The 24,696-nt window shown below is 42.8% G+C and overlaps 1 protein-coding gene across 5 annotated transcripts in view; it reads right to left on the bottom strand.

Moving 5' to 3' along the window:
- CREB5 (cAMP responsive element binding protein 5) overlaps nucleotides 1-24,696 on the bottom strand; it is a 417,870-nt gene that overhangs the window by 78,274 nt on the left and 314,900 nt on the right. For all 5 annotated transcript variants that reach the window (XM_047850976.1, XM_047850980.1, XM_047850978.1 and 2 more), the window contains 2 exons: nucleotides 19,864-19,990; nucleotides 14,074-14,184 (listed from right to left, as the gene is read on the bottom strand). In XM_047850976.1, the coding sequence (XP_047706932.1) occupies nucleotides 14,074-14,184; nucleotides 19,864-19,990 (238 nt within the window). The remainder of the gene's footprint in view (nucleotides 1-14,073; nucleotides 14,185-19,863; nucleotides 19,991-24,696) is intronic.

The following is a 24,696-nucleotide window of genomic DNA, read 5'->3' as shown; positions in this document are numbered from 1 at the left end:
TGCTCAATAAAGATTTTTGAATGAAAAGCGGAACGAATGAGCTGATCGCTCAGTGGACTGGTAAAGACATTGCTTTATATGTAATAAATCTATAAAACAGATCTCTTGGAACCAAGTGAGCCGGGAACTAAGAGATTAATGGTGGCGATGTGACAAATTATCTTTGTCTGAGGAACACGCACGGCTCTTTAGCTTATCTTTCCTTACAAATGCAGGCCCTGTCTTTGCGTAACTGGAACTCAGGAACAACCCTCTTGTAGAGCCCCTGGTCATTAAGCCATGACTCTGTCCAGACTTGCTCTTTGAGAACATTCCCAGGAGATAAAGTTCGCTGCAATGATGGAGTGAGATAAACGCGCTTTTGCTGTGATCCCATGTTCTCACATACCCCATACTGGCCTGCGGAACAGCTGGACTCATTCACCAGATTGGAAAATAATCAGGTCTTCACACTCTGTTATCACGGCTATGGTTGTTCCAAAGGGCACGTTGGCAAAGAGCCTTCTTACCCGTGTCCCAGAGACTCAACTACCGCCATTCACGGGACTGAGGGACTCTTCCTCTGCTTCACTAGCATTTCTTCCAAACCCATTTGCAGAGCATGAGGGATGCTCTCACGCAAACCAATAATGATTCTAGGTGTTTTGGAAAAAATTAAATGCCCCAAATTGGCATGCCACGACTCGTGTCATTTTAAGGGACATAGCTGGGTCTCGTGGCTAGACGTATTCCAAACATTTGGATAATCTAAAGTAATTTGTACAGACACAGCAAAAGCCTATTTTAGGCCATGGAATTTAACATATATTTGTTGGTGAGCTTTGGTCCTTTGTGTAACTTCGGCTCTGATATTTGAATGTTATAAAATATTTTCATATTCATATGTTTGGGGAACTAGCAAACCATAAAACAATACCATGTGTTTGAAAGTTGAAAATATGCTGCACTGAACTGTAAAATAATTTTAACTATTTAAAAGCATTTCTAAAAGTCATCTTTATTTTTACGTGTTTCAACTAATTGGCGAATTCAAAGCAACAGCTGTATAACTCCCATTGGGTTTCTCTAGTCCAGTATCTATAAAGAACACAGTAATTTAGCGCATTAATCAAAACTGGGAGTTAAATTCTACAACTGAGCTCACCACCACTTTGCTGAGTGATCAAAGGTGAGGTACTTAATCGGTGAGGCACTTCATCTCTCTTAGCTTCAGCTCTCTACGAGACTATGGACTTTGCACAAGTATGTTTTAGCCATCATGAATTAAACCAATAAAATAAAAAGAAGTACCCTTTGAAGCAGGGAAAAGGGGAAGAAATATATATAGGGAGAAGGAATACTACATGCCAAGTACTATGCCAAATAATCTCCCTGTATCATCTCATTTAACCCTCAATCTCTAGGAGAGGCCCTACCATTATCCCCATTTTATAGATGAGTAAATGCAGAACAAAAAGGTCAAGCAACCAGGTCATGCAGCTAGGATTTCATTCTCAGCAGTCTGATCGTCAGGTCTTTGCTCTTAATGCTTCATTCTGTTACTCAAAGAGAAAACAAATTTGAAAACACCTTATTGTTAATTCCAGTTGAGAGCTGTGGCTCCCTTGAGAGACTAGCGTGCTGGTCTATGTGGAAGGTGTGAAAATGTTCTGCAGATCTTAAAACATGAAATAGAAGTCATTATTAACATTACTGCTAAAGATATAGAGACTTGGTATTCTCCAATTTACATTCAAGGTTTCAAGTATTAAAAAAAGAACCCTCAAATTCCACGACCTACAGTAATTTGAACTTCTGCCGGGGCACAGACTCGAACTGCATTGGCCACAGCTCTGAGTGGGGATTTGACAGTCAGTTTGGCCCTCCACTCAGGATCAGAATTACAATTTGGTTTTGTTCTCTGCTTGTTGCCCTGGGTGCAGGAAATGATGCACCACATGCGTGTGTTTGGAGATTCAAAACAATGCCAGGCAAAGCCCTCAGGAATGTCAGGGGCATACTGTTAAAAAAAAAAAAAAAAAAGGAGGCCTAATACACAGTTGACACTAATAATGAATATTTGCCAATTGACTCTGGCTGATTCCATGCTTCCATCCCTACTAGAATCCAGTCACCATGTCATTTTGAGGTTGCCAAAGAAAGGCCTAGCATGGAAAGGTCAGATCCCAAAGTGGGGTTTAAATCCTTGGTCTGCCATTTGCTGCTTGAATGATCTTGGACACTATACATCAAGTCATTTGCCTGTAAAAACAGGGATACACTATTTATAGGATAGTTGTGAGAATTAAGTCAGATAATACATGTAAGTGCCAAGTCTATAGGACTTTATGTACAGTGCCTCCCTAAATCTTTACTACATGGACATCACACAGTAATATGGCCTGTGCTCAATGTGTCTCCTATTATTATTATATAATTAGTTACTCGTATTCATTCATCTGATACAGAGATAATTTGTGTCAAATATGTGCTAGGTGTTCAGATCCCTCCCTTTGGGGAGCCTATGCACTAGTAAGGAGGTTACAGTCTGGTCACCAGAAGACTCACTCAACCTTAAAATAATTCTCCATTAATATCACCCCACAGGACTTAAGCTGTTTTATATTTTCTGTTTAACTTTCTTGCTGGAGAATGGAATCAGCGACATTTAACCATCCAGTCATGATGATAAAGTTTAATCAATATAGACCCATCTACTTACATAGTGACCGGTGAAATAAAACGGTCAGAGGTTGATTTCTCATAAATGGGATAAAAGCAGGATCCACATAATCCTGCCTCAGGCAAATGCGAAAGACACAGACGTATCTTCAGTTTATTTAAGATACTCAGATATATATTTAAATAGACAAAGGCTGGGCTAGATAAACACAGAAAATGTGGCAGAGCCACATTTATATCCCTAGATAAGTCAACATGTTTGTAATGAATAAGGGGAGTAACTATAAAAACCAGAAAACGTTCGGAGAATTTTTTTTCAAATTCTCAAAACACTGTGCTTCTAAGCAAAATCGTGTAAACCAAGTGAAACAACCAAAACAACTACTAAACAGATTTTAAGGTATGTATTGTAAGGTCTTACAAACAAATGTGTAATGGGTAAAGTAAGGTCAGAAAGCCAGCTAGTTAATAAGAATTTGAAAAATGCAGCAGGAAGAGGACAGTCTGCTCCGTCATTTTCCCCCTTGGACTCCAATACTAGCCCTAATTAAGAAAAATTGCTGCGGAAAGTACAGAAATGTATCAAAGAGGAAACGCAAGTAGCCAACAAATATAGAAAAAGACGTAACATGACTCATAACGTAACAAATGCAAACAGAAAGTGGCAAAGATTTTGTTAAAAAATGATAATACTTAACACTTGTGTAAATGCCGTAAGGTAGATATCCTCCTGTATTACAGACAGGAATGAAAATTAGTATAGATTTTAAAAAACTGGCAATATATATACCATATACATACAAAGATTTGGTAATATATACACAAAGATTTTTAAATGTTTCATTCTCTTTGACCTGGTAATCCTAATTCTTGGAATTTATCCTATGGAAATAATCAAAAAGGTAATTCGATAACTTCAGATCAATTTTTTAAATTTATTTTTATAATCAAAGGGTTTTTTTTTTGAGTAGAGAAAACCCAAAAATGAAATAAAAATTTTAACCACTTAAAATTTTTATGTGACACCCATAGGAGAAATCATACGATTATAAAATGTTTTCAAAAGATACTTGATACGGGAAAGCGCTCATAATATGTGAAATTTTTAAAAAACAGGATATAAAGTATACATTCAGTGTGAGCTAATTTTGATATATTACATATACGAACAGGGAAACAAGAAAAAAATATTTTCATTTTAACGTATCTCCAAAAATTTGTCGCCATGTATTAATTTTTGACCAAAAGTCCATTGGAATTCACGAATTTATGTATTAAAAAAGGTACTAGAATCTTGGGCCTGCACCAAGGAGATTTCAATACTGAAGTATCACAGTGCCTTAATATAAAGCCATCTCACCCGTAGGAGGTACCATACAAGGGGCCCAGAGGGCTCTCCCCGGGCTTCTCTGGAGAGGTGCCCTTGGCCGTGGCTGGCAGAACCCCAGGTACAGACTGATGCAAGGATTTAGGAAATTGTAGGAAGGATTCTCACCTGCTCAAATATCTTTCCCATCCACTTGTGATGGGTCCTGAAATTCTATCACTTGTGAATCAATCATCAAAGTTAAGTCCTACCTTATCCCTGGAACTTAAAAAAAAAAAAAAAAAATTAAAAAGCCCACAGTGTGGGGTGACATCTTAAGTCACAGTACCATCCCCATCTAAATTGGTTTATCAAACTTTTCCTCATTCATTCTATCAACAAACATCTACTGGGCACCTAGAACATGCAGGAGAGATGCCAACCCGGGGACTTGGAGGGGAATCAAATTAGCCTCTGTTCTCTAAGTGTTCACAGGCGAGGTGAGGCGAGTACACGGACAATGATACATCATAAAGCTCCACAAGGAAGAAATAAGCAAGGTGCAAATGCAGTCTACCCTTAGAGAAGGCAAGACTGCTCTCTACCTGAGGAAGTTGAGAAGACTTCACAGGAAAGGTGCATTTGAGTGGAGTCTTGAAAAAAAAAAACGGGGGGAGTTTGCAGAGGCGAAGGAACTACAGTAGGACAAACAAGGCAGCCAGAGAGAGCGAGAAGCCTTTAGGAAATTGCCAGGCTCAGAGAGAGACCACGGTGTGCAGGGCTGAGTGGAGCAGGAGAGGCTGGGAGGGACACAGGACCAGACCGAGCCCTTGGGTACCATGGAAACACGGGTGCATTCCCACGTGAGGTGCCAGAAGGGAGAAGGATGTTCCCGGAAAGGGTGCGAGGGAAACACCTGCCAACTCTGAAATTCTACCCGAGTGTGTTCCTGCTCCCTCTTACACTTCAGATCCTGGCTGGCTACTGGAATCACGTTATTGCCCTGCCTCTCTGGTTGCGCTTTTAGGATCCAAGGCCACGGTTGGACGAAAATCTCATCTTCCTTAAACACATCTTCTGTTCTGGTGACTGCAACCACCATTTCAAAATAAAAATACTTGACATTTGTTATTGTGTGGGGCTTAGCCAGTCTGAGAACCTAGCGATTCATCATATTTATACCAAGGCAAACACAACAATCATATAATACTATAGTACCACAGTACAGCTAGATTTTCACACTAGCAGGGGGATAAAAAGGCAATCTTAAAAGGATGCCAGGAGGGAAAATACACTGCTTGTTTGTTTTTCCCTCAAAGATTAAGTTCTCTCTTTAATTTTTTAGAAAAGAAAAATCCCAAAATGTTAGGAAAACATTACCCCTTCCATCCACCCCCATGTCTCACCTTCCATCCCCCTCAAGGCACACATTTTCTGACAGATTTTCTGTAGCTGCCACATAAAAAGCCAAATCAAGGCAGAGGCATCATCCCAAAGTGCAAAGCAAACTTTCGTTATTAGTTGTGCTGGCAAAAATCTTGGAAAGATACACAAATTCCAAGAAAAAGACCAAAATATATCTCTACAAAGCAGAACTTCCCCCTAACAAGATTTGTAAAATTTCCTTTTTTGTCCCCCCCTGCCTATTCTGACACAAGCTGAACTTACGTGCACAATGTTCCAAAGCAGACAGGGACACACGCACATGCGCACGCACACAGAACACAAAGAAGACGTGCCTGAAAACTTTCTGAGAGGGGGTGTTCCGAACCGGACCATGTGCAGTGCTCTTGCCCAGATGCATCTGACTTCAGGCTTGGGAACATTAAACAAACACAAAAACAAGACCCGGCAATACGCGTGCTGGGCTGGATGACAGAGGCAGGGAGCAAATATTGGGATTGTGTTTCACCTATTGCCATGGTTACCAAAACAGGGTGGATACTGACAGAAAGAGAACGAAATAAAACTGGGAAGACAATGAGTCCTAGAGGAGAGTGTCTGAACGTGTGTATGAGGAGCTGCTGGTGAGGGTGGAGGGGGGGAGCCAAGAGACGAGATCAGACGGAAAGGGTCTTTCAATACCCCTTTGTGTTGTGTGAGCGGCGAGCTGGGCCAATGCTCTGCGTCAGCACAATACAGACCTCCGAAAGCCCCTAGAAGGTCCACGAACCCAAGGAAAACAGAGGAGACGTGGGAAGTTTAGTTTTGCTGGGTGGCAGACAAGATCAAGGCAGTTTGTCCTAAGTGCCAAGAGGTGAAATACTCAGTGTGTATCCACACGCTGGACGGTGAATAAGAATGAGCTCAGTGGTATCATGTCAAGAACCGCCAGTCTCAAGAAGGATTGTGGAGAAGTGGGCCCATTTCTTTGGGCAGTCGGATGGTTACCTTCAATTCCCAGTTGACATGATGTGAAAGGGAAAAGCTGATTGACCCTCTTCTCCCCAGGGACTTTGCCTTGCTAGCCAGACTGCAGAAAACACGTCAGGAAACACTCCCCTTAGAGAATTCACTATCACAGCAACTAGCAGATGGCTTTCCCTGTCAATTCCCGCCTAGCACATGAAGAGCAAAGTTCTAGAAACTTGAAAATCCAGCAACTGAGTTCTAATTCCCCTTCTTTCTGGGCATTAGCTATGTGACCTTGGACAAGCCATTAACTTGACCTTCAAGCCTTTGTTTCTTAAAGGGAAAGGATTTTTGCTTAAATGATTCCTGAGCTCCTTTCCTTCTTTGGAATTTGGTGATTCATAGGCAATTGATAATCTCTCAGATTCTTATTTTCAAAACAAATATAATCAAATGTGTAATCCCATGTATTTGAAGTTTGGATCAGCACATGGAATGTAATCCTGTGGAAATGTATTCTGTTCTGTAGAAATATAAATAAATGGTTGCTAGCTCTTATCAAGGATCTCATAATCGGATCATTTACTTTTTACAAAAAAAAAAACGGCACGATAAATTCCTAAATTCAACTTTCTATAGTTTAAAAGGGCAAAGTGGCAATCACATAGGAATGGGGTATACTTTCAGCCAACAGAAAAGAGCTGGGGTTTCTGTTCACTCTTAGAGAAATATTCCTGCTTTCAATTCTTTAATAACCATAACTAAGCTCATATTCAGCATTTGTCCTGGCCAGACAGAAATATGGATCAGCCTTCTTTCCTGTGTTTAGTTGATGAGCAACAGAGAATCTAATAGGCATAAGCTAATAGGTAGCTGGGCCTGAGCTATTAATTTGAGCCTCCTCTCACTTTTACCACTGAGTTTTGTTTTGGTAAGAGCTTGCTTCTCTTCAGGATGAGTTACCATAGGGACACCAGAGACAGCGTGATAAAGTAGAAACAGGACAAAAGCCACAGAATATTGGGTGCAGGGTGTGGTTATGCCACTGGATGATGCTGGAAAGGCCACTCAACTTCTCTGTCTATACAATGAAGATGGTAATATTTCCATGTTTACCTTACAGGGTTGCTACGAGGCTCCAATGATATCTGTATACAGAAGTCTTTGCAATTTGGAAAGTGCCCCACTAATAGAAACTCATAGGATGATCATTCCCCTGCTGGCAAATCATAATGGTTTAGAGCCAGGACCAAGGGCCCAAAGCCTGGGTTCACATCCCAGCACATTTGACCAGCTTCTAGGTTCTTCCCCAGTTACCTAACCTCTCAGTTTATTAGTAAACGAGAGTAAGAATGGTATCTCCCTGGGGCGCCTGGGTGGCTTAGTCGGTTAAGTGTCCGACTTCGGCTCAGGTCATGATCTCACAGTTTGTGAGTTCAAGCCCTGTATTGAGCTCTGTGCTGACAGCCCAGAGCCTGCAGCCTGCGTTGGATTCCGTGTCTCTTTCTCTCTCTGCCCCTTCCCTGCTTACACACACACACACTCTCTCTCTCTAAGATAAATAAACATTAAATTAAAAAAAATGGAATAGTATCTCCCTCATCAGACTGATGTGAGGATCAAATGAGAAAACATAAGATGCTTACCATAGTTTCTGCCATATATACAAGTGCTTAATTAATGTTAACTAGTTACTATTTGCTCCAGGTTATTTTAAGAAAGCAAATTGCTTTTAAAATGAGATCCATCACTCATATTAGTGATAGCATAGATTGCTGTTGCTGTTTTTGTTGTCATGGAATCTTACATAATTCCTACTCATCTGCATACTGGACAGTTTTTTCACAGCAGCGAGGGAGGAGGATTCTGAAAAAAAGGGGCCACCTTGGCTCGGGCCATCATCATGTTTTGATCCCCAGCTACAGGGACACATGGCTTCTGGCATGATTCAAAAGTTAATGAGAGTTTCTTTAAAGTCAAACAGCATTTCCTGCCTCACCACAAAGCTTCTGAGAAGCAGACAGCCTATTCATTCACTGATTTTTTTTTTTTTAATTCCTGGACTTTTAGGAAGTGAAACTGGGGGTGATTAAAGCAAATAGGCAAATCGAAAAGCGGCATTTCTCAAGAGTGCCAGAGAGATGTTACCTGGAGACTGTCTTTTCATGTGTATAAACTTTCCAGGCAACTCCATATGGAGGCAGGCTTCTCTGTGATTTATCTGTTGGACAGTGGGTGGTCAAGGGGCACCGTAGGCAAACAGTTATCCAGCTCGATAATTAGGGAGGGGAAAGGCAAACACAAACACACCCAGGTTGACATTCAAAACAAAGTGGAGATTTGACCATGGATTGCTCACTATACCGCCCTAGCTCTTGTCTGCCAATCTGCCAGGAGGAAACTATGGGCCAAGAAGAGAAACACTGTTAGTCATTTATCAGTACAGCTGACGAAAAAAGCATTATGCTGGGTAGAAACGTGAAGGTCTGCACGGGGAGGCCCATCTCTGTGTTTAAATGATGGCTTGATTTCCCTGAGCTTTTATTTGCTTTTGGCATCCTCACTTGTGAGACGAGGAAGTTGGGCAAGATCTTCACTAAGTACCCTCTGCCGCTGAAAGGCTTCGACTTTCCACCTTTATTTTTTTTGTTGTTTCATTCATTCATTGATGCATAGATTTATGTATCCATTTAATAAATTGTAAACCTAACTAGAGCTGATGTACTGACAAGTCGACAACCAAAATACAGCACAGCTAGTCTATCACAATGGAAGAAATAGCATTTAGTATTGACCCTTCTCAATTCCTAAGAGGGCGATGCTAATCTAACTTCTATTTTCTCAGTAACAGACATATTGCTTTTCTCTCAAGGAAAAAAAAAAAAAAAGCCAGATGTTGTTTCCAGCTGTCCTTCGAAGAAGTCAAATGTAGTCAAGTACTCTTTATCAGCTTGTTACTTTGCTTAGCATTTTCCTTGTTTTACCCTCTCCTGAGCCCCACCCTTGCCCCTTATCCACCTCATTCCACCTCCATTTCCACTGCTACTGTTTGGTTCCTTCTCATTATTTTAATTCAACTCAACTCAACTAGTTAAATTCAGGTCTCACTCATGGGGCCTTTCTCAGTACAAGGAGCTTACACGAGGCAAAGATTATCCTCAAGGAGATCCCAATTAGTTGAGTAGTGGGGGGACACACATGTAAAGTAAGAAACATCAAGATAAAAAGTGTATTTGGAGGACATTAAAAATTTTTTTTAAAGGGGCACCTGGGTGGCTCAGTCGGTTAAGTGTCCAACTTCAGCTCAGGTCATGATCTCACAGTTTGTGAGTTCAAGCCCCTCATGGGGCTCTGTGCTGAAAGCTCAGAGCCTGGAGCCTGATTTGGATTCTGTGTGTCTCCTTCTCTGCCTCTCACCCGCACGTGTTCTGTCTCTCTCTGTCTCTCAAAATAAATAAACATTAAATAAAATAAATTTAAAAATGTGTTTGGAGAAAGAGGCAGGGAAGCTGAACCAGTCAGCGAGACCACAGAGCTCTGGTTAAACAAAGGGGCACATCCCAAACTACCAACCACTCCTCATCTTTCCCAGGTAATCTGGACGTCTACACTGTCCTTGGCATCCTTATCTCCCATTTGTACGAAAACATAAATTAACGCCAATGAATTTGATGTCATCTGCTGGTTACTGTTATCTGGAAGCTGCATGATATTCTTTTTTTTATTTAACATTTTTAAGTTTATTTATTTTGAGAGAGACAGAGAGAGCGCAAGCAGGGGAGGGGCACAGAGAGAGGAGAGAGAGAATCTCAAGCAGGCTCTGTAGGGTCGGCGCAGAGCCCGATGCAGGGCTTGAACTCACAAAACTGTGAGATCATGACCTGAGCTGAATCAGAAGTTAGATGCTTAACCCACTGGGCTACCCAGGCACCCCCTGTATGATATTCTTATCTAAAGGGTCAATATTGTGATGAAGAAGCTTTGTCATTGGAGCCCTGAGGTGTTAGCCTCCACTATGTGCTGTGTTGTTGGGCCAGTTTTTTAACCACTTGGAGCTTCAGTTATCTCAACTAGGAAATGGGGACAACAGCCCTGTCACGGTGCTGTCCTGAGGGCAAAATCCGATCACAGCTGTATACATACCTTCTCCTTAGTATCAACACTCCCTGGACTTCCCTAACCCTGTTCAAACTGAAGGTGAATTCCAGACAGAGTGGCCACAGCCCTCTCCAGAGGGTTTCTATGTCACCCTTCATTTTAGTTGGTTTCAGTATGGTAATCATCTCAACATTACTGAGACACAGGACAGGCATACAGACAACTTCCCCCCACCCCCTTATTTAGCTTCCAATCTCATTATTGGTGGAAAGAAAGAAAGAAAGCAAGCAAGCAAGCAAGCAAGCAAGCAACCCTCTTTTAAAGTTAGATAGGATTGGTCTCATTCTCACAAATAGAAATGAACACAAATCTACGTAACTCTAAGAACACCATATTCACACCACGACAGAATCAGTCACACCCAGAAGAGTCTGGAAATGTGTCCCTGTCTGGTTTAAATGCCCCCTACCCTTTCTGTCTCCTTCTTTCTTCCCTTTTCCATTTCTATCTGCTTAACCCCCTCATTTTCTCCCTTCCCCCTATGAATGTCAAAAAAGCCCATCAGGTATGCAGTGGATTTCCTTTCTAGAAGACCCCATTTTCATGGAAGACACCCACAGATCTCAGGGATCTAAGAACCTGTTGTTTGGGTGGCTGGAAAGATGGAAAGCTCTCACAGCTTTGAGTCTGCTCTGACCCCCAAAACAAAATCCAATATGCATGTATTCACTTGTTTGTTGCCTTAATTCTTCAGCAAAAGAATCCATAAAACTCAATTATAACCTGCCAGATTATGACAAAACCATCTTGGACAGATGTGACTTCAGTACACTGAAGTCCAGAGCTTGAGACCAATGTACATTAAATGAAAAGAAGGGCACTGTCCTTCTTGATTTGGATGTCCCAGATTAACACACTCTACAGCTTGCTGGGGACACCTGTATTGCTCTCTTCCACAATAAAAATGGCCAGTTTACTGAGCAATCACTAGTCGGACAGCTTCCAACAAAGCCGTATCGTTAAAGCAATCCTGTCTTAATCTTTTGTCCACCTCCAGGACCTCCAAGCGTCACCAGAGATGCAGGGTGATGGCTTTTGTCAGTGGCCAATAGAGAATGTGAAATAGACACTGTGACACTGCCGTCCCCCAGAGAATAGGCATGCAGTGTTGTGGTGTGGACGACGGCTCCCTCGCAGCTCTCTGGTTTCTCATGTGCTCCGAGAACACACCCCGCAGAGTGCATTCATCACAATAGCCCATGTGTGACCTTTGGAAAAGTCCTTGAAAACAGTGAAACAGGAGTCTGAGTTGAAATCTGGAATCCATTCCCGTCTTACACAGGAAGAAAATTAGGCATAGAACAACAAAGCCCATAGTTCAGAGAAACCTGGGGAGGCTCTGGCTGACATTAAAATCGTGGAAGTTTTTTTTTTTTTTTCTCCATTACTTTGTCTTTCGTAAAAGCTTTTCATCTGAGCAGCCCAAAGCTGCTAGAAAACACTGTATGGTTAGTAGACAGCAATAACTGGCTTCTCCAGTGAATAAAGAAGGCAGAATAAGAATAGAGATGCTGAGTAATGCATTAAAAGCCAATTACTAAACACTTTTCCAGGCTACTAAGTAAATGCTATTCCCCCAAATATAAGTGGCTACCATTTCCCCCTTTGGAATAATGGATCGGTGATAATGGCGTTAGGGCTGGGAGGTTAGGACAGAGAGAAAAAAAAAACCGTGCTCCTTAAGCCCTAACTCCATGATGGAATTCATTAGCCCAGACATCATGGATCTGGAAATATTCATCCACTTAGAGCATGAATCAGCAGAGTTGTGTGCTTGCTCAGTAAATTTAACTCGACAAACATTTGTGGGCTAACACTCTTTTATAGGTACAGACCAATTTCCTTTTGTCCCTGGCTGATATTATTCACAATAATTGGCCATATCATATGTTCTTATTTCATACGTATATACGATTATCAACCCGTACTCCCTCTGGAAGCATTCTCCTTCTTTGCCAGTAAGAAGAGAAGGGTAGGACATTTCTGAGTCAAGTGGTGGCATATAATCCAGTGAAAATCAATTGTCAGGGAAATTTGGTTTGGAACTGTGTGTAAGAATCCACCTAAAGTTTGTCTGGGAGGTCCCTCAAAAGGGTTACAGACCCTGAACCAAACAAGATGATTCAGAAGTAATCCAGCTAGGGGAATAGCATCGGATGCTCAGACCTAGAACACTTATTCATACATATGAATAAGTGAATTTTGTTCTTTTCTTAAGTACCTTCACAGTTCATTTTTTATTTTCCTTAAAAAAAAAAAAAAAGTAAATGGCATTACTCCGGTCTCCAAAACAGATGCCAGTTTGAACTTTACTCTGCCAGCAAGTATTTGGTTTGGCACCGCAGGGCTGGAGCTGAAAAAATATTTGCCGATTCCAAAAAGATTTAACGAGCTTTGCTGAAGATGCCGGTGCCATTTGGCATGTCACCGGGGCTGTGGCACGGCAAAGAGAACTCTCTTAACCACAGATTTTATTTGCCCAAGGTAGCCAACGCTGGGGATTCAGGCGCTTCCTTGAATCAAGAAGCCGAAAGACAAATGAGTAAAATTTCCAAGAGAAAAGTGACCAAAGCAGGCATTAAAAAAAAAAAAAAAAAAAAAAAAACAACAACAGAAAAAAACCTTGCTGCCATTGAAAATGAAGCCAGTAGGTTTTGATGGCTAATTTTCAGAACTGTCAATAACATCTTCATACCAGCCATCAGACACGGTCTCCAACACTATCAGTCAGGAAACCAAATAAATCTCTAACTTGTAGCAAAGCTATTCTTATCCAATATCAGACACTAAAAACTTTGCTACAGTGTATTTTGTTGCCATCTGATAGCCTCCTAATTGTGGAGTCAGAGTTTAACTACATGAAAACTGAATGACCTACTTCAAGTATCTGTCCAACCAGCAAATTTACCTTATGGTGCAAAGACAGACATGCATTGCTTTTATTAATATTTAATAGAATACCATGCATAAATCTTTCCCTGTGATTGGAAAGACTGACCTTACTGCACACAAATCTCATATGTTAAAAGCCACTGGAGGCTGTCACCCAAAATCATGTATTTCAGTAAGAGGCGCAGTTACCCTGCAGGAAAACAAGGCTGTGGTCCTCTGAGTTAACGTCACATCTGACAACCATAATAAAAAATGAAAAATATTTCCGTACCAGTGTGTGCTGAAAAATCACATGTCTGTTTTCACGGATGTGGGGACAGGAAGAGTGGCACTGAAACTGTGACCACCTTGAAGAAGAGAAACTCTGGATTGTTTTCGTTAATTTCACATTTGAGAAAACATACATACACTTGGGTGTATCCCACCTCAACTCCTATGGATCTCCCCAAACTTCTAAATGTCCTTTTCCCTAAGGCCATGAGCCGATTCAAGGCTTGTTCCATGGTCACCTGATGCCAAGCTTCAATAACAAATATCCTCAAAGAGCAAGCCAAGCTCTGTCCTGCTTTTCCACAGAAAAGACCTTTTCACCAAAAACGACGACGGAGCCATCTAACCTAACTTAACTGAAATGTGGAAGTCAGAGTAGAAGTCAAAAGACAAAGCCGCGAAACAACACAAGGATGATGATAATTGTTATTTACCATTTTGGCTTCTGAATGCATTGGCTGGACTTGGGGAGAAGCACAGGGGTTGCTGAGATTTGGACCTTGCATTCCCAGGAGGCTGGAGTTCACTGACATTTGTCTCTCCATCTAAGAGAAAGGAAAGCAACAGAATCAGAGTCTGAGAAAAGCAGTCTAGGTCACAGACAAAGCTGCATTTCTCTTTCAAGTGGGTCATTTAGAAGCTCTGTGAATAACTCTGGAGAGAGACTGTGGTTTGGGGAAGGTAAGCACCGCACTTCTGAGCCTCAAACTCAAGGACATCAAAGAACTAATCCAAAGCCAGGCCTTCTATCGGAGATGCCCCATGCCAACCAGAACCATGTCGTCATGGTACGTTTACAAATAAAAGTATGGACTATTTCCACTTTTGCAAACCCTCCAACCGCCACTAGTCATGCTTCTTTTTATAACTGGGAAGAATAATGTATGCACAGAAAAGCACTGGAAAGATACCCCACCACATGGTTATCTCAGGTTATCCATGGCTTCCCCCCCGCCCCCCGCCCCCTTCAGTTTTATGCAAAAACGTGCGTCATTTTAGCAATAAGAAAAACACTAAATTAATTTAAAAAGTAATGCTCCCAAATAAGGTGGGTCTTCCTGGCCCCGTAACTCGTAAGCACAATTAAGATGACTAACAGGTATTTGAGCTGCTGTCCGGGCACAACTCCCCTTCCCTGTAAATCTAGTCACGACCTGACATAGCGCAGGACTAGGACCTGGGGTGGGTGAAGAAAGCAGCTGAGGGCACTCTATGACACGTGATTGACCCCTCCAACCTTGTCCCCCCCCCCCCCCCCCCCCGGCCTGCCATCGGGTCTACAATTAACGTCGTTCAAGTACCTGTATGAGTTGTGGCATTTTTGTCTCCAGGGTGTCCCTGTTAAAGAGTAAATACAACCACATCTCTCTTTCAGTTGGGAAAGGGTGTGTCTGATTGATTTTTTTTTTTCTGTGTAGTAGAAATTTAGCACTTTTCAAAGAACTCGAGTAAAGCAAGTACACTTAATACTCAAATCACACAGAGAATAGAGTTTCCTCAAGAGGAAAAAACAAATTCTTCAATGCAAAAGTTCTTCCACTTGTCAAAGGATGGATAGAAAACAACGGTCAGAAATTGCAGGAAACCCAGGGGCACCTGGATGGCTCAGTCAGTTGAGGGTCCAACTCTTTTTTTTTTTTTTAACGTTTATTTATTTTTGAGTCAGAGAGAGACAGAGCATGAATGGGGGAGGGTCAGAGAGAGGGAGACACAGAATCTGAAACAGGGCCCAGGCTCTGAGCTGTCAGCACAGAGCCCGACGCGGGCTCGAACTCACGGACCGCGAGATCATGACCTGAGCCGAAGTCGGCCGCTTAACCGACTGAGCCACCCAGGTGCCCCGAGGGTCCAACTCTTGATTTCAGCTCAGGTCATGATCCCAGGGTTGTGGGATGGAGCCTCATGTCAGGCTCTGTGCTGAGTGTCAGGCTTACTTAAGATCCTCTCTCTCCTTCTGCTCCTCTCCCCTACTCACTCTCTCTCTCTCTCTCTCTCTCTCTCTCTCTCTCACACACACACACACACACACACACACACACACATAAAACAAATAAATAAAAAATTAAAAAAAGAATTTCAGAGAATCTGGTTTCTGCTCAAAGTCAGCTGGGGTAGTCTTGGAAAATACAGAGTTCTTTATCACTGGAACTCTTCCAAGAGTGGAGGACAGAAACCTCACAGACAAGAGTGGAGAGTCAAAGTTGAGGTAAATGCCCCCTTAGGGTCCCTGCCGTCCTTGAGTTCCATCCCTTCAATCCCTGCTGGGTCTGCCCAGGCGCGGGACTGTAGTTACATTAATGTGTGGAGTAACGGAGGTGCTCACTAAATGACGAGTGACGGGCGGACAGTCCCTGTCCCAGCAAAGCACCATTAGCTGTACCTGAGCCTGAAAGAACAGACCAGTTATCTGGCAGTGGACGGTGGTGTGAAACTGCTTCAAAAGGAGCTATCTGGTGAAGAATTTTCTATACATTCTAGAGCATGCCAGCAAAAACTTCTGAGGCCTTAGCAATTCAGTAAAATAACGTGTTCACTCTCACATATGCCCTGAGTCTCCAGGTAGCCTGGGTATTTTATTTTTTTATGATTGTTTTTGTAATTCTGGTAAAATACGTGTATCATAAAATTTACCATTTTAACTATGTTTAAGCGTGCAGTTCAGTGCTATTAGGTACATCCGTGTACTCTGACCAGTAACTCATGAAGATTGCTCCACAAAATGCTCATTCCTTATAACCGCCCCTTCCAGAGGCTGGAGGATAGAAGACTTGGAAAGGCATTTGACAATTCCAATGGGGGACCTTCACCTGGAGGGACATCAAGTCCAAATGAGCTTTTGCTTTCAGTTTCCCAGAAGGAAGGTCATGGAGAAGTACAAATGATTATCCGAAAGTTTCCAAGCTACTATCCATCAGGCACTACGAGGACGTGAGAGCAGCTTACTTGTAGCCTCGGGTTTCCCTCTTTGTGGAAAAGTTACAGTCTGTGACTATTTCTACTCCATGACTCACAAATTCAACAGCATGTTGAAAACAGGCTGATTTCTCTACCTAAAAAAAACCACAAAAACTGCATTTTTCCACCTTAGTGATTATAAGGGCTCAGCAAGAGCCTCTTCGAGACAACTATTTGGTGCTCATACTAATAAGGCTCTGCCCCACAAGTGTGCTCGGGTGAGGCGACTAGAATCAAGAAGTCAGAAGATGGGAGTGGTTTGCTGAATACTAAGCAACATTTAGCACTGCAGGTAAAACATCCAGATAAAGGTTTTTACCTTTTTTGGGGGGGGAGGGGGTAGGCTTCTCCTTTCCCCGTGAAACAAATCAGAAAACGGGAGCTCAAATGTCCACAGGTCACTGAGCTTTTGTAATGACACAGGAGGGTTCCTCTTCCCAAATTATGTCAACATTTGATGTTCAAGGTAGGAATTCACAATACAATGAAATCCTGCCTTGTTGTTCACCACATCCCCAGGATCTAGCACAGCCCTTGACCCACAGCAGGTGTCAGCAAAAGTCTGGGGAGCGAGTGAATCAATCCCTGAACAGAGGCATCATTTTGCTTCTGACCGAGGACCTTGTGAGATGTGGGGTCTGGCAGTGTGCACTTCACATGAGTTCAGAATCTTAACCTTCACCGACAGACAGGCTGATCTTTTATACCAAGGGAATCGTGGTTTCCCAGGGCAGGAACTCTAGAGGAAGACTATGCTTTCAAGTGCCAAAATCTTGGGGCGCCTGGGCAGCTCAGTCGGTTAAGCGTCTGACTTCAGCTCAGGTCATGATGTCACGGTTTGTGAGTTCAAGCCCCCTGTTGGGCTCTGTGCTGACAGCTCGGAGCCTGGAGCCTGCTTCGGATTCTGTGTCTCCCTCTCTCACTGCTCTTCCCCTGCTCATGCTCTGTCTCTCTCTCCTTGAAAAATAAATAAGCATTTTTTTAAAAAACACCAAAATCTTAGGACAGGAGCAGGAGACTTGATAACAAGGAAGAGTAGGCCTAGATTTCTAGAAACAGGGACTCGTAAAGTATCTTTTCTTAGCGATTTTATGATCGTTTTTATTAGTTACATTAGTGTCACTCTAAAACCAAGGTTTCTCAGCCTCAGCGCTGTTGACCTATTGGGCCCAAATAAATAATTTTTTTGTGGGGGCTGTCCTGTGCCTGGTAGAATGTTTAACATCATCCCTGGCCTCTCCCTACAGACCCCAGTAGCACCCTTTCCCCAGTTGTGATGGAGCAGCAGGATCTCCAGACATTTCCAAATATCCCCTGCGGGAGACAACCGCCCCCAGTTGAGAATCAGCGCTCTAGACTGATGCTATTGTCATGGCAGCTGTCCGCGTCAGTGACAAGGGCTTGGGAACTCGTGTGGGGATAGCATCCCTGACTTGCTGTCTACACTGGCTCTTGATCATGCACCTGATCTTTTACTTGTATTCTGAAGCACCAACAGGAGGTCACGGTGTATAATGACGTGACATGGGGGAAACAGTGCGAGACGCCTGTTCTCTGCGCTCCCTGAGCCCGTGTCCCACCTTTGTCCCTGGAAATGGTACGGTTTACTCAAGTGGGACAAAAAGGTCACCGCAGTGTCATTTTTCTAGTTAATGGATGGAATTTATGAAAGGAAACTAACGTTGGACAAGAGGGATTTACAGTCTACACGAAGACAGCTTATGGTGGGGGTCTTCGCGCAGCTGGCTGGGTTGAATGAAACCTGGGATAATGGCCTTGGTGGCACTGTTGTCCCTCCCCTAAAGATGCTTACGGTGAGCAACGCAGGTAAAGTGTGTCAACTCATCTGTTCCTTCTGGCCCGGTTTTGCAAAGACTCTTTCTAGCCAGGACCTTCCAATACTCGTAGTAGGCAGGTCCATTTCTCTGAATTTGGGCCTCCACACTCCTGCCCCCACCCCCCCCGCCGGCTTCCACCTAGATAAACCAGCCAACTGCTCAACCTTCGAGAATCTGAGCTGCTCGGCGCAAGTTGCGATGGGGTTTGTCACAGCTGTGTGACATTAGGCGGCTGCCTTCAACTTCTTACCCTTTAGCTTTTCGCCTGTAGGATGAGCACGTCAATAACTACCGCGGCCCCATTCCCACAGGATGGCGAGGCCAGCAACGTGAAGTGACAAATGCAGACAATTTCTTAAAAATGCCCAAATGCTCTGCCAGGCATTGTTGATACTGGTGCGGAAGGGTTTTCGTTGAGTTGTCATATCACCTCTAGGGCTCTGAAAAACTCCTGTGGCCCCAGGAATAACGACACCAACAATGCTCCCCGAATTACAAAGCCAGGGAGGATGAAGAAAGACGGGGAGGGGATCCCGTGGAAGGAGAGCAAGGTTTAGAATAGTCTGGAATAGTCTGTATGTCCCTTCTAGGCGAATGCGTTGTTTTCAGAGGTGGGGGGTATAATATAATGATTAAGTCTAGACTCTAGAGTCATACTGCCTGGATTTAAATCCAGACGCTCCATCACTTACTAACTGTGACCTTTGGCCAGTGCCTCAGTTTTCTCGTCTGTAAAATGGAGGTAATAACAAGGCGTCCCTCGCGGGTTTGTTGTGACGGTGAAAGCAGAGAATGTACATATCATGCAGGAGGTGACGGGGTGGGTTTAAAACTCAGCGATGCTGCCTCTCAGCCAAGCAAGCTACCTGCCTTACTCTTCTCATTCGAACAAAGGGGACTAGAAATAGTACGTACCTGACGGGATTGTTCCATGTGTTGATGAAATGCTTACGGGGGGACTAACACACGGTAAGCACCCGGTAAATGCTGTGAGCATGCTTAGTAGAACATGATGCCCAGGACTACATATTAGCAGGCATTATGTACCATCATTATTGCTTTTATCATGATAATTGTTACTCTGAGTCCTGGCTAGACCACTCCCTGGTGAGTTAGAGACACTCTGTATATAGCCCACGCTATACAGGCTTTGGGCGAGTCATAAAACACTGTGCCCTTGAACAAATTCCATTCCCTGGGTGTGGCAAGCTCGCTCGCCCGCAGGAAGTTGGGGCCAGGCATCACTAGGAGAGCCCTGAAGGACAGGAAAGCCAGCAAGACACCTAGCGACAGACAACCGGGCACTCTACCCAAAGTAGCACACAGCTCAACTCTTCATCCAGAAGCAGCCACTCTCTTCCCAGCTTAGAGCTCAGCTTTTCTTTAGTGCCTTCAAAAGAGCAGGATTCGGTGGAAGCAAGAAGCACTTACTGGCATCGAGACGGCAGAAGATCCCGGCATTGTTGGGTTGGGCAGGGTCCCAGGCATGGAGGCTGGCATGGGCTGTCTCTGTCTGTTGTGGAGATGTAGCAGAGAAGATAGAGAGCCTGGGACAGGCCTGGTAACACAGACAAAAAGCAGACATTATTCCTGATGCCTTGGGGCAGGGGATTCACTGCCTGTGTCCAGAACCAGCGGGGACAACACCATTACATGAGCAACAGATCAGATCCTCTGATGGGAACCACATAATTGAGGATATTAGGGAAATAATAACAAATAAAACACAAGCCTGGCTTCCTCTGCTGCTTCCTAGTTAATACATCAAATTCCACTTCATTTCCTGACCTCTGTTATCTAACTCATGTTCAATAGTCAACAAGTCGGTAAATCTCCTATAACCCCTGCTTCTTAGGGAAGGGACTTGGGGGCGAAATCCTGTGTTTTGCTCAGAATTCTCTGCCCTTTGGGAGGATCTCAGACCCTGAGATCTGTGTGCGTTTGTTTTATCCACACTCTCTTAAGCCTCTGCCTGGAAGCCCTCCCGGCTTTGTATGGAACATACTTGCACCGTCTGGATTTGAATAGCCAACGTTAGTCATGAACTCCCAATAGAAATCTGTTTTGACTTTTTCGTAATTCTCCAGCGTGGGTGGAAAAAACAAAAAAACAAAAAACAAAAAACAAAGCCAGGACCAAGGAACCAGAGGAACGAGACTGAGGTTCATGCCACTATAGCTGGCCTTTTTCGGGCAAGTCCTGAGCCCAGCCCCCAATTACCAATCCCTCATTTTATAATAACTGGAGGTGTTAGGCTGTTTGACAGAAACTGATTTTGGCCTGACCTGCAGAACTCGGGTAAGCATTCCTCGGGGGAGTACACAGTTTGAGCTTTTGCTTCAATTTGCCTGAGAACAAAATTTTTTCAGGAACTCAAATTGATTTAATGAGCCAGGGAATGTGTGGCTGAGGGAAAAAGGAAATTATTTGTGTTTATGAAAAATGGCAAATAAGTGACCTCCTCAGCTAAATTCTCAATCTCCTGATACTTTTGCCCCAGGGAGCTCTATAAATGTCAAACAGTGAAATTAAAGATTTAACAAATAAAACAAAACAAATAAATAAACAAACACCCCCCCCCCCAGGACCTCTGAGGCCCCCATGTTAAGACACCTTATCCTGAATGCCACGAAAGAAGCTTCTGCTTCCAGAATTAATGCATTTTCTTAAAAAGAAAAAAAGATTCCCTCCTGCTAAGTGCTGGGTGAAGACTGCAGATGGAGGTGTTTGGTGTGGCTGGCTGCCTCTCTATGCTTCAGGGGAGGACAGTCCCGTCCAGAGTACTGTGAGAAGCCTCTTTGGAGCTCATGTGCCTCGCCTCCCGTGGCTGACTTAGGGCGAAGTGGGAGATTGAGACGGGAAACAATGCCAACATGTTCTCCTTGTGCATTGCTGTTGAAATTCCAAAGAAGATTAGGTTTTCTACTCCTTTTGCCTAATAGCTCCCTTGGGTATATAGCTAGCTATCACAGGCACATGCATCTTGGAAGGATTAGTCATAAATTAGTCAATATTTATATGTTTAAGAAGTTATGGGGCGCCTGGGTGGCGCAGTCGGTTAAGCGTCCGACTTCAGCCAGGTCACGATCTCGCGGTCCGTGAGTTCGAGCCCCGCGTCAGGCTCTGGGCTGATGGCTCGGAGCCTGGAGCCTGTTTCCGATTCTGTGTCTCCCTCTCTCTCTGCCCCTCCCCCGTTCATGCTCTGTCTCTCTCTGTCCCAAAAATAAATAAAAAACATTGAAAAAAAAATTAAAAAAAAAAAAAAAAAGAAGTTATATACATGAGGGGCGCCTGGGTGGCTCAGTCGGTTAGGCGTCCGACTTCAGCTCAGGTCATAATCTCATGGTTCGTGAGTTGAAGCCCTGCGTCCATCGGGCTCTGTGCTGACAGCTCAGGGCCTGGAGCCTGCTTCGGATTCTGTGTCTCCCTCTCTCTCTCTCTCTCTCTCTCTGCCCCTCCCCTGCTCACACTCTGTCTCTCCCAAAAGTAAACATTAAACAAAATTACAAAAAGAAGTTACATACATGAAAATATAAAAGAATATAAAACCTTTACACAGACTCCATGTCAAGGTACACAAATGGCACCCAGCTTTATTAACGGAACATGTACATGAGTGGTTACACGGATGGGCCAACGTGAGTAGCCTGTAATGGTAAAATGAGTGTTTTCAGAAAAGCAAATGAGTATTATGGGTATTTTTTTGACATGTGCCCTGGGGATTTCTGGAGTATAGATTAACAAGAGGATTAGCAGGGTCTTTGGAGGTCCTTCACATTTCAGAGCTCTAGGAAACTGCTGACGTCCATCGCTCCAAAATTCTATAGTAGGCTGTAATTTCACTGGGTCCTAAAGCTCATCTCACTCAGAGGTGGATAGCTCGAATCACATAAGTATAAATGTGGCTCTATCAACAGGCAAGGTTTGCCTTATATTCTCCAGTCTTAATGTTTTGTTTGTGACCTTTTCTGGAAAGAAAATAGCTGTACAGTAATGGTCAGTTCCTCTAGGTGCAAAGTTAGTAATCGGAACGGCCCTGGTTTCTAATGAGAAAGACTCACTGAGAGCATCTCTACAGATAGGTAATCATCTATCCATCTATTCTCCTATAGATATCCAGGCAGACGGGTAGATGTACACACATACATGTACACATACATATAGGTACATCTAAGCCTTCTACCATATGTCTGTTTCCCTAGTCACCAGGAGGAATGCTTTGGGTATAGACAGGGACAAGCAAAAAGAGATAACTGAGAACATTTTATTATGTTGATATGCCATATCATCCTCAGAAAGGAAGAGCGGCATAGTATCGTCATTGACATTTTGTTTCCAACATGGCATATTAATGATGATCTCGGTGATCAGTGTTTATTGATGAGCTATTATGAAAAAAGAAATCAATTAAACAGCGCTGATGTGAATGGAGATGCAAAAGTAATTAAATTTAAAATGAGTTTTCATGTTTCACAAAACTATGGAAAACTCCCAGTTGGATACAGTAGCTGGGGAATAGTATGGTTCATTTAATCAATGTTCTTATTAGATCAGTTACTTCCACACCATGCATAGATGTACTAGATTTTTAAATAACAAGCATTCCCTCGTTAATTAAGAAAGCCTTTCAGGGTACTGAACTCCCTTGGAATTATAATAATAATTGCCTAATGGCAGCAGTCAAACCAGTTAACAATATATACTTGAAATAGAAATGGCTATTTGAGAACGCTGTATGTTTGGGCTCTGAAGAATTCTGAATTATTATTTTACACAAATTCTACAAACAATTTTCCCAACCCATGTACAAGACGGCGTCATTTTCTAGGCTTCTTGCTTGGGCTTTTAAAACTACAAACACTGAAAGAAAACAAAAAATCTATTCTACCCATCACTGGGCATACAAAGGACTAGACTGAAGTAATTATGTAGCTTGGCCCAATAAATAATCATTTGTCCAGAATATTCTGATCACTGAAGCAAGAGTGGTATCGGAATAATTACATAAATTATCTAATTCCCCTTGTGTATACAGAAATAATTACTAACACATTGCACTTGCATGAAACTTTTTATGTTGCACTTATACAGTTTCATATTTTTCAAAATATTTTCACCTTCACGCGACTTGAAACAATGCCATGTGGTAGGTAGGTCAGATTACCCCTATTTTACTCGGAGTAAGCTAAATTCAGAAACATTTAAATGTGCCCAAGGTCACACGGGTCCTGAAAAGAAGCAGGACTTTTTTCAACTTGCAACACAGGGCTTCCCCCATCACACCTTGATGGCTCCCATAACTAAGTTATTATTGATTTTTTACACTAAAATAAATTCACGGTCTATTTCCTTTGATATTCACACTGCTCCCTGGACTTTGCAACGGAGTAGTAACATTCTGCAGTACTGCTAACACGAGAAGTCACTCATCCGTGTGAAATTATGTTTTCTTCCTTTAAAAAAAAAAAAAAAAAAAAGAAACTTCCCAAACAACACATCAGTTAGACTCTGAAAATAAGATGGCAAATCACAGTAAAGTTGTGAAAACAAAGACCCAACAGTCTTTCTCCAGTGCGGGCTTGTTGCCATGAGCTAATAATTCCAGACTTTGAGCAAGCCGAGCCTCCTTTTTAATAACCATATGCCTCTAGGTAAAGTATTTCTACTAAAAATTATTGAGGCATGGAACAAGGTAAGATGTGTGAGCTCATGTTGGATTGTTCAATTACTAAACTGAGTCCCGTAGCATTAAGAGTTTTCCAACTTGACAGATTATTCCTCTTTATACACTTGTATAAACATACTGCTTACGGCTGAAATCTATGTAAGCTTTTCTTTCAATTAAAATGTCAAGGATGACAGACTGTGTTTTCAGTGTCCTTAACAGAATGAAAGGTACCACAGCAAGCGATTTCATGTCCTCATTTTTACCCCCAAAGGATGTTTTCCAGTCTAGGGGTGTCTGAAAAGCAAGGTCTGGGTCTCCAGCCTTTGCCCTTGGACAAGCCCAACTATCTTTAAGGAGCTAAGGGCCAGTACTTTTTGGGGGGAAGGTCTCAGGAGGGTCGCTGTAGACCGCTTTCCTTTCCCAGGTCTTCAAAAGATACGTGGCACTCCCGAGTTGTCTATGAAACTCAGGAGAGACAAATCTATCAGGTGTGTGGTCAGGCAAAGGGAAAAGCAAGCCATGAAAAAAAAAATAAGGTTAAAGAATTGGAAGATCATATTAGCATCAAAATGAGACCATAGACATCTAAGAGAATC

This window comes from Prionailurus viverrinus, chromosome A2 (genome assembly GCF_022837055.1).
Source record: "Prionailurus viverrinus isolate Anna chromosome A2, UM_Priviv_1.0, whole genome shotgun sequence".
Classification (NCBI taxonomy): domain Eukaryota; kingdom Metazoa; phylum Chordata; class Mammalia; order Carnivora; family Felidae; genus Prionailurus; species Prionailurus viverrinus.
Note: the sequence above shows the minus strand (reverse complement) of the source record. Positions and strands in the feature narration are given on the sequence as shown.